The 19,575-nt window shown below is 35.0% G+C and overlaps 1 protein-coding gene across 1 annotated transcript in view; it reads right to left on the bottom strand.

The window, feature by feature from the left end:
- FSIP2 (fibrous sheath interacting protein 2) overlaps window positions 1-19,575 on the bottom strand; it is a 110,925-nt gene that overhangs the window by 58,690 nt on the left and 32,660 nt on the right. Inside the window, exons 12-15 of the mRNA XM_006864063.1 lie at window positions 18,264-18,373; window positions 15,798-15,858; window positions 11,342-11,399; window positions 1,002-1,038 (exon numbers count right to left, since the gene is read on the bottom strand). Coding sequence (XP_006864125.1) covers window positions 1,002-1,038; window positions 11,342-11,399; window positions 15,798-15,858; window positions 18,264-18,373 — 266 coding nt within the window. The remainder of the gene's footprint in view (window positions 1-1,001; window positions 1,039-11,341; window positions 11,400-15,797; window positions 15,859-18,263; window positions 18,374-19,575) is intronic.

Genomic DNA, 19,575 nt, shown 5'->3' with positions numbered 1-19,575 from the left:
CTAGGTGTGAGAAAGAGTTTTCAACATTCATATATGAATTAGGGACATTCTTAAACTTTTCTATGTGGTATAATATAATAAATAGAATTCTGTTTTTCATTGGATTTTCATTTAAATATTAAACTGAAAAACATTTTCTTGAAACAAAGCCTCTGTATTTGCTGCACATTCTATGTATTGAGCAGTTGTCCATGTGAAAAGGTGAATAGATTACGAGTTGTTATCCTCAACCTGTCTCGTTTCTGACAGATCTATCTAGCTTTACTGTGTAGATGGTGGTGGTTATGTGCCATGGAGTCAATTCGGACTCATAGTCACCCTGTACAGGGCTTCCGAGGCTGTAAATCTTTATGGGAGCAGAAAGCCTCATCTTTTTCCTGTGGGACAGCTGGTAGCTTCAAACTGCTGACCTTGAAGTTAGCCTGATTCATAATCACTATGCTACTAGAACTAGTATGTTGTTGTTGTTGTTAAGTGCCGTCGAGTCGGTTCCGACCCATAGCGACCCTGTACAGGGTTTAAAATACACCCTTTCGTATCTTTGCCTGCTTTAAATCTTAAATTGTATGGGGCTAATTATTTTCTTCAGTTATATTTTTTGCATCATCAGGTCCTATGACTGACTGAGCTAGGTATCCTGGCTCACCTGCAACTGAGTTCACCAACCAATCAGCAAATGCATGTCATTTAATGGCTTCACATGATCAAATAGACTTGTATTTGATGCCGTCCCTGTGACTGCTAGTTTCCTTCACACTCACCCCCTTATTCTGTATCCAAAGACCCCTTCTTGAAAGATCAACCTTATATTTTTGTAATAAATTTGGACAGCTACAATTTGAAGAATCAATTGAAAATGAAAGAAAGCAAATAAAAAGGACAAAGGGGGAGACTAATTTAATAAAAAAAATTATTACTTGTTATTCACAGATTTTTTCCTATTATGACACATTAAAAACCACTATTAATGATGCTTTGTCAGTGGCTCTTGTGATACATACTTTTTCGTGCAAGCAATTTTGTAGAAGATTCTGCTGTCTGTAAAATTAAGAAAGGTTGCATTTAATTATTTACTTAGGGTCAAAGATTTATGTAATGTAACAATTTCTAAAATTTCTAATAATTGAATTAGTCAGTTTTTCCTTTTAATGCCTGGTAGTTTTTCTACAGAAATTAAAAAGAAAGAATAAGCTTTATTTTTGTCTAACTACCCTATTTCACGAAGGAGCTCTGTTAGCGTAGTGGTTACGAGTTGGTCTGCTAATCTCACGGTCAGCAGTTCGAAACTACCAACTGTTCCATGGGAGAAAGATGAGACTTTCTTCTCCCGTAAAGATTTACAGCCTCGGAAACCCTTTCGCAGGTTTGCTATGAATTGGAACTGACTCCACGGCATAACACCACCACCCTATTTCACATGGTGTGGCTCTGTAAGATAAGTACTGGACTGCTAACCTCAAGATTGGCAATTTAAGCCCACCAACTATTCCTTGGAAAGCCTATACAGGGTTGCTATGAGTTGTGACAGACTTTTAAGCACATTTAACAATCCTATTTCACCTCCTTCTTAGATAATGTTCTCTGTATACCGAAACATGCTCTATTACAAAGAGGATTAGAATTATACCTGCTACGTGAACAGTTAATCTAGCTGACTAGTTCTACTTCTAACATGTCTTTGACATGACTGTAGCTTTGTGATTAACTTGGGAAAGACATGAGGAGAGCTCGCCTCTCCTGTCTGCTAAAATTTTCTGATAATCACTTTGTAAATTCTTCAAATCTCCTACTCCTATTATCCTACACATCCTACAGTAAGAAGGGAATAATGTGAATAACTGTGGGTTAAAATCATGGATTTCCAGGCATTCAATATCATCATTCAACATTAATTTAGATGTTTCCTATATATGATAGTATTTTCTCTATATGATAGTATTCTATTATGTGTTTTAATTAGGATCATTTATCATTAAACATTAAACAAAATAAAAATACAGTTTGTTACTATATAAAAGAACAATTCAATCATGGAAGTGATAGCATGTAAAAAATGGTTAATAAAACATTGCCTAAGATTCAGAGTTCTATATTATAGTCCTATCTTTTGCAAACATGGACCCTTTGCTTGTATCCATCCTACTTTAAAAGTAACATACCCTTTTTATTATTTCAACATATACCGTTTATTTGATCAAATTTACTTCTTTTCCCCAAAGTATATTTTATTTTAAAAAATGGCCATACAGAGAATTGTATGCTTACTTTTGGCTGAAAATGAAAACCTCACTGGTTTCAGCTCAGAAACTGAGCTAGGTAGCAATAATGCTTTCTTAGAACGTTGTTGTTAAGTGCCATCAACCACTCCTAGGAAACCCTATATGAGCCACTATGAGTTGGTATTGACTTATAGTGACCTGTATAGGGTTTCCGAGGAGTGGTTGGTGAGTTTGAACCATCAACCTTGCATATCAAACTGACCTAAAGCACCACAACAGGACCCCTTTCCTAGACTAATACCTTTTTACATACATGAAAATTAGAGCATGAAACCTAGTATTAGCAACATGTTCTTTATTCTTTGTTTCATTTTCTTTCCAGGATCATAGTATCCTAGATATTTTGCAATCTATGTCTCCCAGCTTCATTTTTCTATTCTTTCTACCTTTTGCCATAGGAATAAAATGAAACTTAGTAAGTCTTCTATATTCACTGCTAGCTGTCCTCAACTGGTTTTCTGACCCAAATGAATGCACTTAGATAAAAGTAAGTATATATATACCACAAATATATTAAGAATTCGAAAGAGAAAAGGAAAACATTTTTGATGGTTGCCAGGGGTGGGAAGGAAGTTCACTGGCTAGAGGATGTTGTTGTTGTTGTTAAGTGCCGTCGAGTCGGTTCCGACCCATAGCGACCCTGTACAGAGGATAGACACATATTAATTCATATGATGGAGAGGGCAATATACAAGAAGAAGGAGGTTGACAAAAGAATGTGCAAGCTTGGAACAGCAAGTTCTGCAGATAGATACATGGCCAGTATGGGTATGGGAGAAAGAATGGAATATAAATATATATATATAGTTGTTGTTGTTAAGTGCCGTCAAGTCATTTCTGACCCATAGCGACCCTGTACAGGGTTTCCGAGGCTGTAAATCTTTATGGGAGCAGAACACCTCATCTTTCTTCCACGGAGCAGCTGGTAGTTTTGAACTGCTGGCCTTAAGGTTCGCAGCCCTATTCATAACCACTACGCTACCAGAGCTCCATATATATATTGGATACACACATACACAATACACATATATATTGGATAATAAAACCTCATGAGCAGCCTTCTAAGGTGTAGCTATTAGTTTCTCCATGTGCAGAAGAACGAAGAGTGATTGGAATTGAAGATGCTTGGAATCAATTAGTTCACTGGGCTCATGGAACATGTGAACATCCATCTCCGTGACTCTGAAATCAGAAGACCTAGATGGTACCCAGCTACCACTACCAACTGCTCTGAAAGGGATCACATTAAAGGTCCCAGATATGGTGATAAAATATGTTGAACAAAACTCAAATTTATTAAAAATAAATCAATAAATGATCAGCTTACTTGTCAAGAAAGAGACCGGAAGAAGTCAAGACTATGGCCCTGCCCACCCTTCATGTCTGGAAAGGAGTATATCTTTTTGAGTATTGCTTCTGAGTCATGGTAAATCCCTAAGTGTCACTGTGAAACTGTTCTGCAAATGGTCTTCAGTGTCAGATTTTTTTGGCATAGACTGCTAAGCATTTCTTCCAGGGTGCCACTGGTGGACTCAAATTTCCAAAGTTTTGTTAGCAGCTGAGTGCATTAACTATATCACTCTGGGAGGAAGAGTTATTAAGGACATATCTGAGACCTCGGTGATCACAAAATGAAACAGACTTATAGAATTACTTCAGAAAGATAAGTAAATAGATGAACAACAGCAACAACAAGAAGTAACAAACACAAACCTTTATCTGATTTCCAAAGTTGACACATTACACTGCTTAAATTATTCAATTTTCAACCAAATATATGCCAAGAAAGAAGACAGAATGGCCTACAGATAGAGAAAATAATTCAATAGAAACTCTTAGGAATAACAGATAAAAACTCTGAAGGAAGAACTTACTAAACAACAATTTTAACTTAGCTGGTGTGGAGCTGTAGGATAATGTACTGAATTGTAAGGTTGATTTAAACCACAAAGTTAGTGGTTCAAACTCACCAGCCTTTCCTTGGAAATCCTATACAGGATCACTGTGAGTCAGAACATACTCAATGGCAATTAACAACAACAACATTTTAAAAAAACATGTTTTTGTCAAGTGCCATCAAGTCGATTCCAATCCATAGCAACCCTGTATAGGATTCCTGAGGAGTAGCTGGTGAGCTTGAACCTCTGACCTTGAAGTTCAAATGGCTTTGGAGTCTGGCGTGTTAACCCACAGTGCCACACATATAGATATCATTTAAATTTACATCCAAAGTAAGCTTTCCAACTACAATGGAATGCAATTGGAAATCAGTAACAAATAGGAAATTTGAAAATTCACAAATATATAGAAGTTAAATTTATAAATAAATGAACCTAAATAATCAATTAGTCAAATAATGATGAAAATAAGAAAATGATTTAAATGAATGAAAACAAAAATACAATATACTGAAACTTGTAGGATGAGTTTATGGAAGGAAATTTAGAGTAGTAAATGCTTACATTAAATAAAGGAAGGTCTCAAGTCACTAAGCCAACCCACTAGAAAAAGAAAAGGAAACCTAAAATACACAAAAGGAAAGAAATAATAAAGATATGAATAAAATAGTAATGTGAAATAATAATAATAATATGAAAAAGAAACACAATAGAAAAAAATCAATTAAACCAAATGCTGTTTTTAGAAAAAGAAATCAACAAAATTAACAAAACCTTTCATTTACTTTTTCTAAAAAGCAGAAGAGGAAGATATACTTACAAACCCACCTACTAGTCTAATATTACCTTAATACCAAGCCCAGAAAAAAGATATCTCAAGGATAGACGTTATCAATGGAATATAATTCAAAGTACAGGAATAATCTCATATATTTATAGGCAATAGCTTATGGGCAAGGGTGTCAAGATATTTCAATAGGGAGTTTTAAAAAAATGGTAGCATATCCACATGAATAAATGAAGTTTGACCTTTATCACATACTATTTACAAAAGTTGACTCAAAACGAATCAAATACCTAAATGTAAGAGCTCTACCTATAAATCTTTTAGAAAAAAATATAGGTGTGCATTACTGTAACTGGATTAAGCAATGGTTTCTTAGTAGACACCTAAAACACAGTAACCAAAGGGAAAAATAGATAAATTGGACTTTATCACAATTAAATCTTTGTTTCAAAAGACACTATAAAGAACGAAAAGAGATTAACCAAATAATATAATAAAAATTATACAAGGGGGCTTCAAAAACTTGTGGAAAAATTCCCTTATCTTTTTATTCTATATGCCACGATTCTTTGAAGTCCCCTTGCATATCTGATAAGAATTTAGTATCTAGACTATATAAAGTACTCTTAAAACTCAACAACATAATGATAGACCAATTAAAATATGGGCAAAGAATTTAAACAGAGATATCTCCAAAGAACTTATAGGCAATCATGACATATCATTAGTCAATAGGGAACCAGAAAGGAAAACAAGGACAATGAAATGCCACAGCACATCCACTATGTTAGTTATAACAAAGAAATCGATAATAGTAAGTGTTAGCAGGGATGTGGAGAAATCGGAACCTATATCCACTGCTGGTAGGAATGTAAAATGATGTGTACCTGTTTTAGAAAACTGTTTGACAGTTCCTCATAAAGTTAAAGAGAGTTGTCATATGACTCAGTAACTACATTCCTAGGTATATTGTTTTTGTTAGGTGCCATTGTGTAGGTACCAACCCACAGTGACCTTATGCACATCAGAATGAAACACTGCCCGATACTGGGCTAACCTCACTATTTTTGCCACACTTGAGCCCATTGATGCTGCCACTTTGCCAATCCATCTTACTGGCGATCTTCCTCTTTTACAATGACCCTCCATCCTACCAAACATGATATCCTTCTCTAGCGACTGGTCCCTCCTGACAATATGTCCAAAGTATGAGAGAAGGACAAAGTTTGGCCATCCTGGCCTTCAAGGAGCACTCTGGCTGCACTTTTTCCAACACAGATCTGTTGGTTCTTTTAATATTTTCCTCTAACATCATAACTCAAAAAGCATCAATTCTTGTTCAATCTTCCTTATTCACTGTCCCGCTTTCATATGCATATGAGGTTACTGAAAATACCATGACTTGGGTCAGGTGCACCTTAATCTGCAAGCTGACATCTTTTCTCTTCAACACTTTAAAAAGGTCTTGTGCAGCAGATTTGCCTAATGCAATATGCTGCTTCTTGAGTGTTGAAAGTTGATCCAAGAAGAATGAAGTCCTTGACAACTTCAATCTTTTCTCCGTGGATAAGAATGTTGTTTATTGGTCCAGTGGTGAGGATTTTTGTTTTCTTGACATTGAGATGCAACCCATACCGAAGGCTGTGCTCTTTGATCTTCATAATCAGTAAATATTTTTAAAATTTTCTTCACTTTCAACAAGCAAGATTGTATCATCTGCATATTAGGTTGTTCATGAGTCTTCCTCCAATCCTGATGCCACATATTTCTTCATATAACCCAAATTCTTGGGTTATTTGCTCAGCATACAGATTAAGTATGGTGAAAGAATATAGCCCTGTCACACACCTTTCTTAATTTTAAACCATTCAGTGTTCCCATGTTCTGTTCAAACAACAGCCTCTTGGTCCAGGTACAGACTCCTCATGAGCACAATCAAGTGTTCTGGAATAATCATACTTAGCAATGTTGTCCATAGCTTGTCATAATCCACAGATTCGAAAGCCTTTGCATAGTCAATAAAGCATAGGTAAACGACTTTCTGATAGTCTCTGCTTTCAGCTAAGATCCATCGGACATCAACAGTGATATCCCTCATTCCATGACCTCTTCTTAATCCACCTTGAACCTCTGGAAGTTCTCTGTCAATGTATGCTTGTAGCCATTTCTGTATTACTTCTAGTAAAATTTTACTCGCATGGGATATAAAAAAAAAATATTGGCTGATGATTTCTGTATTTCATTGGGTCACCTCTCTTTGGAATGGGCACAGATATGGAACTCTTCCAATAAGTCAGCCAGATAGTTGTCTTCCAAATTTCTTGGCAGAAATTTGAGTGAGTGCCTCTTGTGCCGCCTCACTTTCTTGAAAGATTTCAATTTTTATGCCATCAATTCCTGGTGCCTTGTTCTTTGCCAATTCCTTCAATGCACCTTGGACTTTTTCCTTCAGTATCATTGGCTCTTAATCATATGCTACCTCTTGAAATGGTTGACTATTACCCATTTCCTTTTGGTACAGTGACTCTACGTATTCCTTCTATCTTCTCTTGATGCTTTCTGCATCATCAATAATTTGCCCAGAGAATCCTTCAATAATGAAAGTAGAGGCTTGAATTTTTTCTTCAGTTCTTCCAGCTTGAGAAATGCTGACAGTGTTCTTCCTTCTTGGTTTTCTGACTCCAGATTTTTGCACATTTTGTTGTAATACTTGGCTTTATCTTCTCAAACTGATCTTTGAAAATTTCTGTTCAGCTCTTGTACCTCATTTCTTCCATTTGCTTTAGCATCTCTTTGCTGGAGAGCAAGTTTCAGAGTCTCTTCTGACATCCAATCTGACTTTTTCTTCTTTCTTATCTTCTTAATGACTTTTTACTTTTTACCTGTATGATGTTGATGATGTTATCCCACAACTCTCCTAGGTATATACCCCTCCAAATTAAAAGTATATGTTCATACAAAAAATTTTTTTTAATGTATTTTCATATAATGCAAAAAGTTCATCAACTGAAGAATGAATATATGAAATACGATATATCAGTGCAATGAAATATTATTTAGATATTAAAAGTAATGAAGTACAACAGGTGGAACTGAAAAATATGTTAAATGAAAAAAATAAACAGCCAGAAAATCTATAGAGACAGGAAATGGATTAGAGGTTGCATAGGGCTGGGAGTACAAACTCAGTTTGAATCATAAGATCAATTGTTCAAACTCATCAGCTGCTCCTTGGAAACGCTGTATAGGTTCACTATGGGTCAAAATCAACTCTATAACACTTAGCAATAACAACAAGGGCTCGGAGAAGGGATATGGGAAGAGAGGATAGAACTTAACGGTCCAAGTTTTCTTTCTGAGGTGATAAAAATACTCTAAAATTTACTGTGATAATGATTGCACAACTTGTGAATATGCTAAAAAGCACTGAACTGTACGCTATAAAAAGTGAATTGTAAAGTGTGTTAAATATTTTTCCAAAAGAAGAAATAATCAGATAAAGTGATATCGTTTGAAATTTGCAATAAAGTAGGACAAAATCTTTTGGAGTTAATGGAACATAAACATGCAAATGAACCAGACAACCAGACGCTGTACTGAGAAGTTCCACCATAATTCCAAGAATGACATGATTGTTCTATATAAATAACTTGTTGACTACCATACATCCGAGTTTTCCTAGTCTGAGGAAATTCTTCTTGATAAGCTTCTGATTATGTTAACCTTACTAACACAAAATATTTCTTGTTTGGATTGTTGAATCAACTCTTATCAATGGCAATCAGTTGAAATGCCTCAAGAACAAAATATAGATTTCAGTTTAAAATGCTATATCATAAAAGAATATAAAATATAATTTTCTACTCTTGACTTTATCCTCCATTCAACCTCCTCTTTAGTCAAAAATGTATATATCTTTAACTACTTGACCTCACCAATTGAAGATTACTATGGTGAGAATAAATTAGTTCTATTTATTTAATACTTCCAAATAGGTAGTTTCTCAATCCAAGTCTATATGGTGGTGGTGGTGGTTATGTGCTGTGGAGTCGGTTCCAACTCACAGCAACCCTGTACAGGGTTTCTGAGGCTATAAGTCTTTATGGGAGAAGATAGTTTATGTTTAAAAGCTTGGCGTGATACACAATACTACTCGATCTTCCATGACACATAGTTCATTCTCCTGACTAATTCATTCATTCATTCTTTTGCCTGGAATAGGATTTAAAATTAGCACCTGTATATTTTATCACTGGCATTCCAATTATAAAGTCAATATATCTGGGTGGGTGGTTGAGTTGTCCACATTAATGATTAGATTGAAATTCTCCACTTTTTCCACTCCTCCCTCTGGTACTATTTTTGTCAACCTATTTCCTCCAATGTATTGTTAAACACATCTGAAGTTTGTTGTGTTGTTGTTGTTATTAAGGGTTAATGGAATCCTTTCAGACTTATTGAAACCTGGTATAGGGTTTCTGAGAAGCAGCTGGTGGGCTTGAACTACTGATGTTGTGGCTCATAGTCCAATGCTTATCCTACAGAGCTACATCTTGGTATCTGCCTTATATCTAACCCATATGCTTTGAATACAGTAGGTTCTCAATAAATGTCTGATTAATAGATTTTCATTTAAAGTGTTTTGTGTCTGTGAATATTTATATCTAATCCAAAAATGATGAGTTGGTGCTGGCCACTACTCACTAAGAGACTTCCAGTACGGGTTCCAATTTTTTTTTGGTCTTCTTTCTGTCAGATATGCTGTTATCCAAGTAATCTACCATGTCTAACTAATTTGGCCATATCACATCCCTCCTTTAACCCAATAAACAAATGTATAGTTTCTAACTACTGTATTCATGGTGGCAGATTTGCTCCTTTCTTTATTGTTCTTATATCATCCATCCCAATCATACAAAATTACTCTTTATTGAAATGTAATGCTTAATTATTGCAATTCATTTTCTCCTCACTGCTATCTTATTTGTGTCATCTTTATTCACTTGATCCTGAAATTCTGCATCTATTTTATTTATGCTACTGTCTTTGACTTTTGTATAAGCAGTATAAAAACAGAGAACGTTAAGTGATAAAGATCAAAGGAAGAGACACATGCAGAAACAAAATTAAGGACACTGTATTAAATCTTATGAGCTATGGAGTTAAATCAGTCAAGAGGAACATGACGCTGGTGTGACAGAGACCAAAAAATACCATCAATTGTATTTTTTTGTGTTCTGACCTGGTGTTAGGCAAGGTGCTACTAAAGTATGGTATTTTAGGGAATAAGTGATGATGAAAGTTCCAGGACATGCAGAATGAGATGATATTCAGTTAAAGAGTATTCAAAATATTTCCTACGTAACGATTCAAGTGACTTTGTAATTCTGTAGTCTGTGGCAAGAGAAGGTGTAAAGACAAGAATACTTAATAAGTCTTATCTAATCTTTGCTCTAAAGAAGCAGACCACCTATTTTAATAAAAATTTACTTTATAAAGTGTATCCACGATTGTTCTTTGTCTTTTCCAATTACTATCAATGGGACTAGTCCATTTCCTTCCTTCTGCACCTATTACACTACTATGTATCCTATGAATCCTCAGGATGTTAGACAAACTGACATACTAGAGTCAAGAGCCTTCCTCCTGGTCTGAATATGTCAATATCACTTTCCTCTACATAATTCATTTTCATAGCAACTAGGGATTTTATTTGTTGAATTAAAAAAAAAAGATAATGGATTTTGTCTGAAATAATAGTCTTTCTTCCTCCTCTCACGATCAACAAAAACAGACATACCAACAAATAGGCAGTTAACAAGGGTTAAAGAATCAAACATCCCCCAGTGCCTTCCTCACCCGCTCCTAAAAAACAAAAACAAAAACAAACAAACAAACAAAAAACTTATCCAAAAGCCTGTACATTCCCCAACATTAGAGATTGATGATTTTGTACTACTGCAAAATACTCTTTCGGAGGGAATAACAAATTAAGTCATTAATACTATACAGTAAAATATCTTATCATCCTTAGAAAGCCAACAACCTCAAATGACTTATGTAATGGTAAATATTTCAAGAGGGGAGAGGAAAAGGGGTAAGTCCAGATCCTGGGAAGCAACTTGAGCTGGTGAGGTCATGGTGGGATTACACTTACAAGTGGAATCAAGATCCAAAATACAGGGAAAACCACAGGGGAGGAGGTAGGAGAACACGATTAATTAACCGACAGCACTTAACACAACAACAACTTTAAAATATAAAGTAAGTGCCGAGAACTTTCCAAATCCATGCAGAACTAGAAGAATAAAGTAAGCAAGTTGCGTTAATTATTAATATATAATTTATAACTACTCAGAAATTTTTTATATACTTACGTATTTGACAAAACACGAGAAGAGAAAATACCTTGGGATGTAGTATGAGCCTGAGGTCCTATTTACCAGAAAAGGAAAATAGTATTTAATTTGCATCCTTTCACAGCTCCTTGCAAAATGGTAATTAACATCCTTTAATTGATTTTTTTTTTCTTTTTGTTGTCACTACCATGTTTGAAAAATGCCAAGGATCCCCATCATTGCCACTTGAAGTCCAAATTCTTTAGCAAAGCATAAAATACGCCCTTAGATTTCACATCCATGTTTACATCTCCAGTGTCATCTTTGACTGATTTTCTGTGCATGGTATGGTACCAAAACTAATCCCAAGCTGCTCTCTTGATTCCAGCTCATGGTGACTTTATAAAACAGAGGCACTGAATAACATGAAACTCTTTAAATGTATCATGGTTTTTGTGAATATGAGCCAATGATCTTGTTATTTTCTTTTTCTGAAGCAGCCTGTATCATTTTAAATTTATTTCTTATCTTTTGGGTCTTATTCAGTCTATATTAATTCCTCTCAAAAGACTTTCTTGAACATGTTTAAGTAAAAAAATGCCCTTTCCCAGTACTCCAAATTACTCTATACATTCTTCTAAGATTCATTATGCTGTACTTTGATTATTTATTTTTTCTATTTTTCCTTGAAGAGCATATAAATTCATAACAATAACATAGAGAAAGTACTCTAAAACATTTATTGACTACATTATTTAATTAATGTATTTATTCAATATTTATTCATTGATCTGCCTTTGATTAGTATCTTCCCACACAAATATTGTCTTAACCTGTTTTGTACATAATATAACAGGACTCCATAATTAGACTTCTGTAAATACTCTGAATAAAGATAATTAAGTGCCATCTAGACAGTTCCAACTCATAGCAACCCTGCATATGGTTTCCAAGGAGCAGCTGGTGAGCCTGAACCACCAACCTTGCAATGCAAACTGACCTTACAGTCCAGTGCATTAACCCACAGCACCATACCAGGACTCCATGAATAAAGATGATAGGCAGTCATTATATAGAACATCTCTATGTAAATATATGAGATACTCTGATCACAGAAAGTAGTGTTAATAATCAGAACCAGTTCAAAGTCTAATTTAATTGGTAACTTTTATTTTGTCCAACAAATGAGTAGCCAACAGAAACAACTGATGATTATAAAATGTCTCATTTAATATGTAATCCTCTTGAGTTTGTAATGTTTTTGTGTGTGCTCAGCTTTAGAGAGAAGAAAGCTGAAATTAAGAGTGCACAGATCTGAGAAGTAAAGTTTGAAATACATTACTATTTAAAAACATAAATAGAAAGATTTTAACTTTGTGAAAATGTGAACACAACCCAAAGCAATCCCAATCCAAATTCCAACATTATTCTTTAAAAAAGACATGCAAACACTGATCAGTAACTATATTAAAAGGAAAGAGACTTTAGATAAGCAAAACATTACTATAGAAGAAGAAAAATATAGGAGGCCTCTCACTTTCTGGTTTCAAAACCCACTACATATCTACTGTGGTCAAAATAGCCTGGTACAGGTACAACGAAAAACACATGGATCAGTGGAACAGAATTAAGAACCCAAAAGTAAATCCACTTATATACAGTCAGGTGATCTTTGACAAAGGGTCATAACACATTAAATGGGGAAAAGATAGTCTCTTTAACAAATGGTTTTGGTAAAACTAGAAATTCATTTGTAGAAAAATAATCAAGATCCATATCTCGCACATATACAAAAACCAACTCAATGTAAATTAAATATTGCAACACAAAACCAAGAAATATATAGATCATAGTTGAAAAAGTAGGTCCTAATACATGGCATAAAAACATACAAATGACAGAATAAAAACTAGGTGACGGGACCTCCTAAAAAGAAGACATGTGCATCAAAAAATTTCACCAAAAAAGTACAAAGATATCCCACAAACTGGGAAAAAATTTTTTGTAATGACATCTCATACAAGGGACTGATCTCTAAAATTTATTGAAAACTTGAACACCTCTAAAAGATAAAGACAAATAATCCAATTTGAAAATGGGCAGAAAACATGGACAGACACTTCACCAAAGAAGGCATTCAGTCCGCTAATAAACATCTGAAGAAATGCTGAAGACCATTAGAGAGATATATATCAAAACAATACTGAGATATCATCTCACTCCACCATTAATAGCAAAATTCAGGAAAAAAAAGAAAACAAAAAATGCTGGTAAGAGTGTAGAGATTGGGACCCACCTACACTTCTGGTGGGACTGTAAAATGGTACAACAACTTTGGGACAATGGTATGGTGCTTCATCAAAAAGTTGGAAATAGCAACAATCCCTCTACTTGTTATATATGTATAAGAAACAAGAGCCATGACACAAACAGATGCATGTATATCCATGTCTAATGCAGTACTACTCACAGTAGCAAAAAGATGGGCAGCAGTTTAGCCCATCAATGGAAGAATGGATAAACTAGTTTTGGTACATTCACACAAAGAAACACTACAAAATGTTAAAGAGTAACAATGAACTCATGAAACACCACATAACATGTATGAACCTTGAGGACATTATGATGTTTGAAATCAATCAATCACAAAAGGGCAAATATTGTATGAGACCACTATTGAAAAATTTCAACAAAAGGAGTTCATGCTGAAAGAAAAATTCTTTGATGGTTACCAGGGGTGGGAGAGAAGTAGGAGTAATTCACTAGCTGTAGAGTAGATATGTATGACAGGGAGGGCAATATACAAAAGGGAGGTTGGCAGAGGAAGGATGAAAGCAGGTGACCAAACAGGAGGAATAGAAGCACTAAAGAGAATAGACATATATACTGTTATATATACAACACTGCTACAAGTGTTCTACAGGTAGGTACATGGACAGATAAATAGGGAACAGGTATGACAGAGGATATTTGTACATGAATATTTATTTTCAAGGACTCCTGATGTGGCACTGTAGAATCAGCCCTGGACTGGGAACCACAAGGTTGGCAGTTGAAACCCACCAGCTACTTCTTATAAAGCCTATATGGAATTGCTATGAGTCAGAATCAAATTGACAGCACTTAGCAATAACAACATTTACTTTCACTGCAAACACATCTATGAATGTTGTGGAGCACACAGTGGGCAAAATTATGAAACATTCTTAGATATTACCAAACACCTTGAAACAACGAGTTGCTGGGCCTGGGGCCTGAGAACCATAGTCAGTTGACATAATATAATCAATCACCTAAGACAGTGTTCTATATCCTACTTTAGGGAGTAGTGACTGGGATCTTAAACATTAGCGGTCTTCTAGTGTGCAACTATTAGACTCTCCATGCATGGAGGAAACAAGAGTGATGAAAACTGAAGACACTTGAAATCAATTAGTTCCAGGAACTAATGGAACACATGAACATCAGTCTCCTGTCTCCTGAAACCAGAAGAACTACATGAAAAACATCATAAACTACATTGGAATAAACTTTTTAAAAACACAGAACTAATACGTTGTTTTTGTAGGTAAGTGTCATTGAGTCGAATCCAACTCATAGCGACCCTGTATAGGGTTTCTGAGGAGCTCCTGGTAGATTTGAACTCCCAACCTTGTGACTCAAACTGACCTTGCAGTCCAGTGTATTATCCTATGACACTACATCAGAACTAATATATGTATAATATATATAATAATAAAACATACTTACAATGGGATTACATTCAAGTCAAGTTCCAAAAATGACAAATTATACAGTGATGTATAAATGGAAATACCTAATACCATAATGTGTTAATTTTCTCAAAATTGAAATAGAAAATTTCTTTTAATTCTCATGGCTCATATTAACCTTTTTTTATTAATGCTTCTCTGACAGCAGTAGGTAGACCTATATGCTGTTTCCCCTATAATTCCTCTGACTTTTACATGAATACACACATACTTTCTTATATTGCACTTATAGTAAAATTACTAGTAAAACCATTTTCTGTAGAATCTATTCTACTCTTTAGGACCTCACGTATGCCAGAGTAAAGTAATCTATAGGGCTTTCAAAGGTTGACTTTTTTGGAAGCATCCTTCCATGCTTTTCTTTTGAGGTACTTATGTGTGGGTTTGATCTGATAACCATTTGGCTAGTAGCTTAGTGAGTTAACCATTTATAGCACTCAAAGATTCCTATCATCAGTTAGTAATATACATACATCCCCAATACAATGTAATAGCCTTAAATGGAAACCACTGTTTTTCTGTGACAGTTCAAACCCACTATTTCTTGGAAACCTTATATAGGGTTGCTATGAGTTAGAGCTGACTCAACAGTACTTAACAACAACAAATGTTCAAGGTACTTAGTACCTTAGTTGGTATAAAGCAGGAATTCAATAAATGCTTGTTGGAGAAATGAATTAGCAGTTTACATGATTAACTGAATAAATATTTCCAATATTTACCTGATTCAGAGCGGTAAGGTCCCCGGGCTGATCTTTCATTCAAATCAGCATTTATTTCTTTCTATATAATATGCAAAAAAAAAAAACAGATCTCAAAGATACAATTTTTTCTCAAACTTAAATGTCAGCTATTATTTTTTATCTAAAATATAGAAATTTGCAAAAGGTTTAAAAAACTTATTGACTATAACTATACAGTTTTATTTATATTATATATAATATTTATGAAATTCAGAAGTTCTTTGTTGTATTGGGAATCCACAAGACAATATAGTTATCTGTTAGCGCTCATGTAACACAGCATATAGTTGTACTCAGGTCTAAGATCTATTATAGCAAAGGATGTACATAGACTCAGAAAAGGAAAAAAGGTACCAGTTGAGTCTAGATAAATCAAAGCAGAGTTTTCTTTATACTCTCTACCTTCCATATTTTAGGGTGTTCTTTTCACCAGCAATAAGAAATGCAGTAACGTGTGTGCCCTGGGAATTCCATTAGAAATTCCTTGGCACTCAAAGTTTTTAATTGAGGTTTATCATGTTAGTACTTTCTCCTCAGCACATACCAAAATTCTAGACTACCAGGAGGAAAGTAGATGTTCAGCAAAAATGACTTGTTTTAACAATTTAGGCAGAGTAAAAAAGTCTTCTCAGGGGAAAGTTCTTACCAATAAAGTGAACCATTATCAGCCAAGTTCCCAGACACCAGCTATGGGACAACTTTCAAACCAGGTATTTCTAAAATAGCAGTCTCAAAAAAGTTATTCATTTATATCCTAAAATTATCTATCTGTGAACCACTATTCAACAAAGAACTTAACAGGACAAAAATGTGTGTTTTAAATAGGGCTAACAATTGAAGGACAGTTTAAGGAGAGCTGGAAAACAGAGAGCCAATCTCTGCAAACTCAACCTACTAAAACAAGTTACTATGAAACTACTATCAATGGCATTGGAAAGAGTGGAACTTCTAAGCAGGATTTCCAAGGCTGTAAACCTTTATGGAAGTACACTGACTCATATTTCTTCCATGGAATGTCTAATGTAATGGGTTTGAGCCACTGACATTTTGTTTAGTTTAACCAACTGTACCTACAGGGCTTTATCAGATGTTATTTACAGGAAGATATATTCAGTGGGATACACTTCATTTTTTTAATCCAATATAAGCTAAATACATCAGAAATATGTTTCTGATAGTGATGGGTTTTGTACATTTGGAAAAAGTCACAATAAAAATGTTTATGCTATGTCTCAAAATGAATTCAATATTTGTGGCCATTAAAAGTACTCATTGTAGTAATATGGATTGTAAAGTTAATAACCGAAACATTACCAACACTAAGTCAATAATCATTATTTTTTTTAATATAGAAGGATTTTCAGTCAAGAGCATTGACTTTCAAGTCTATTGTATAATATAAGGACTTCAAATTGTGAAAGTAGTTAAAAGTTTCTTTTTTCAGGCTCCAAGCATATATAAGTTAGCAGAGTGCCCCCAACCCTACACAAGTCCCCAACCATATGAGCTTATAAAATGCTTATAATAAAATTATGCTACTAAGAAGCATACCATGGGACCATTTCTATATTTTATTGGTTATGCATAATTGAGTCTGTCAGTTACTGTATATAATGTTGTTGTTGTTAAGTGCTTTTGAGTCGGTAACAATTCATAGCCATCCTGTTTAGGGTTTCCAAAGAGTGGTTGGTAAGCTGAACTGTCGACCTTGCAGTTCAAACCAACTGTGCAGTCCAGCACATTAACCCACACACCACACCAGGACACCACTATATATTACATTGTTGTTGTTGCTGTTAAGTGCTGTCGAGTCGGTTCTGACTCACAGCGACTCTGTGTAGGGTTTCCGAGGAGCAGCTCGTGAGCTTGAACCACGGACCTTGTTTTTCAAACCAACTTTGCAATCCAGTGCATTAAGCTCAGCACCCCACCAGAACTCCACTACTATATATTATAGGACATGGAAAATTGTGCCACCTTCTACTCTAAACAATAGTATTTCTTGGTGAAAATCTATGAATTTTTCAGCTTATTAGAATATTTCAAACCACATGCATTTTTTAGCACAGCTAAACCAGGAACATGATGTGGATTTTATTCCTATAATAGAAGATCGGCAACTTCAAAAATACGTAGTATGTCCAGAGACTGCACTCTGAATCTTTGTTGGTAATACTACAACAGGTCACTTGCTAATCACTAGTCAAAAGAAAACGTCTGTCTCTGAGCGATCTATTAGCACTATTAGAAAAAAAATATTCAAAGCAGCTCAATTTGATGCTGCCTCAGAACATTGCAGGTGATAATGCAGGTGATGTTCTTCAGTGTACCCAAGGGTGACTAAAATTTTACTAGAGTATGATATATTTCAGGGTATTAGTTCTATGTTTTCTTATTTAAAGAAATTATTTTATACCAATACCTATGATAATCATAAGACTGTACCTCATTCATTCTGTCTGCATCTGGAGCAGCCTGTGAAGATTTTGAAAACTTTCTTGTTGGTGCATTTTGAGCTGCAACAACTGAACCTTTAACTGAAATGTTTATAGCTCCTTAAAAAAGAGAGAGTTAGCTTTAAATGTGAGAAAGTAATATAGCTAAAACAAGGATGAATATCTAATGCATAGAGTTGTTACAAAGTTTTCCCTGCTGAGCTGCCACAGAACTAGAATCACCACAATTGAGCATTTATTTATTTGAGTTAAGATAATATCTCCAAGAATAAAGTGACCTTTTCTGATTCACTGCCAACACATTTCCAGTTTCACCACTGCTTTCAGGGAAGAATCTGTAAATTTTAACCTTTGATCCTTAATTAATTTATTATGCCATCTTAATCTCCTGCCACTCACCATAGCTCACTGCCAGAATTAGCTGTTTGCATTTCATTCAAACTGATCTTATAGTTCAGTGCATAGTCCCTCAGGCCCACACCAGGGCTATATATATATTCACCACTTGTCTGTCAATTTGTCATACTGTGGTAACTTGTGTATTGCTGTGATTTTGGAAGCTATGCTATAGGTATTTTAAATACCAGCAGGGTCACCCATACTGGATAGGTTTCAGCTGGGCTTCCAGACACAGACTAGGAAGAAGGAATGACAGACTACTTCTGAATATTTATTTGGTCACTGAAAATCTTATGAATAGCAGTAGAACACTGTCAAGACGAGTTTATTGAATATTGAATCTTGATGAAGAACACCAGAATATTGTCAGATACAGTGCCCAAAAATAATCACCTCAGGTTGGAAGACACTCAAAATATGACCCGGGAAGAGCTGCCTCCTCAAGAGGTGACCATGACGATGCAAATTAAGTAAAGTCTTGGTGGTGGTAGTTATGTGCTGTGGAGTCAGTTCTGATTCATAGCGACCCTGTACAGGGTTTCTGAGGCTGTAAATCTTTACAGGAGCAGAAAGCCACATCTTTCTCCCATAGAACAGCTGGTAGTTTCGAATTGCTGTCCTTAAGGTTCATAGCCCAATTCATAACTACTACGCTACTTAGGGGCCTTCATTTGCTGATGGGGCACAACTCAAAATAAAGAGAAACAGATGTAAACATCCATTAATAATCAGAACATGGGATGTATGAAGTATGAATCTAGGAAAATTATCAAAAATGGAATGGTTACACATCAACATCCTAGGCATTCATGAGCTGAAGTGGATCAGTATTGGCCATTTTGAATCTGACAACCACATGGACTACTATGCCAGGAAAAACAAATTAAAGAGGAATGGAATTC

This window comes from Chrysochloris asiatica, unplaced genomic scaffold, assembly GCF_000296735.1.
Source record: "Chrysochloris asiatica unplaced genomic scaffold, ChrAsi1.0 scaffold00059, whole genome shotgun sequence".
NCBI classification, from domain to species: domain Eukaryota; kingdom Metazoa; phylum Chordata; class Mammalia; order Afrosoricida; family Chrysochloridae; genus Chrysochloris; species Chrysochloris asiatica.
This window is presented reverse-complemented; position numbering and strand designations above follow the sequence as displayed.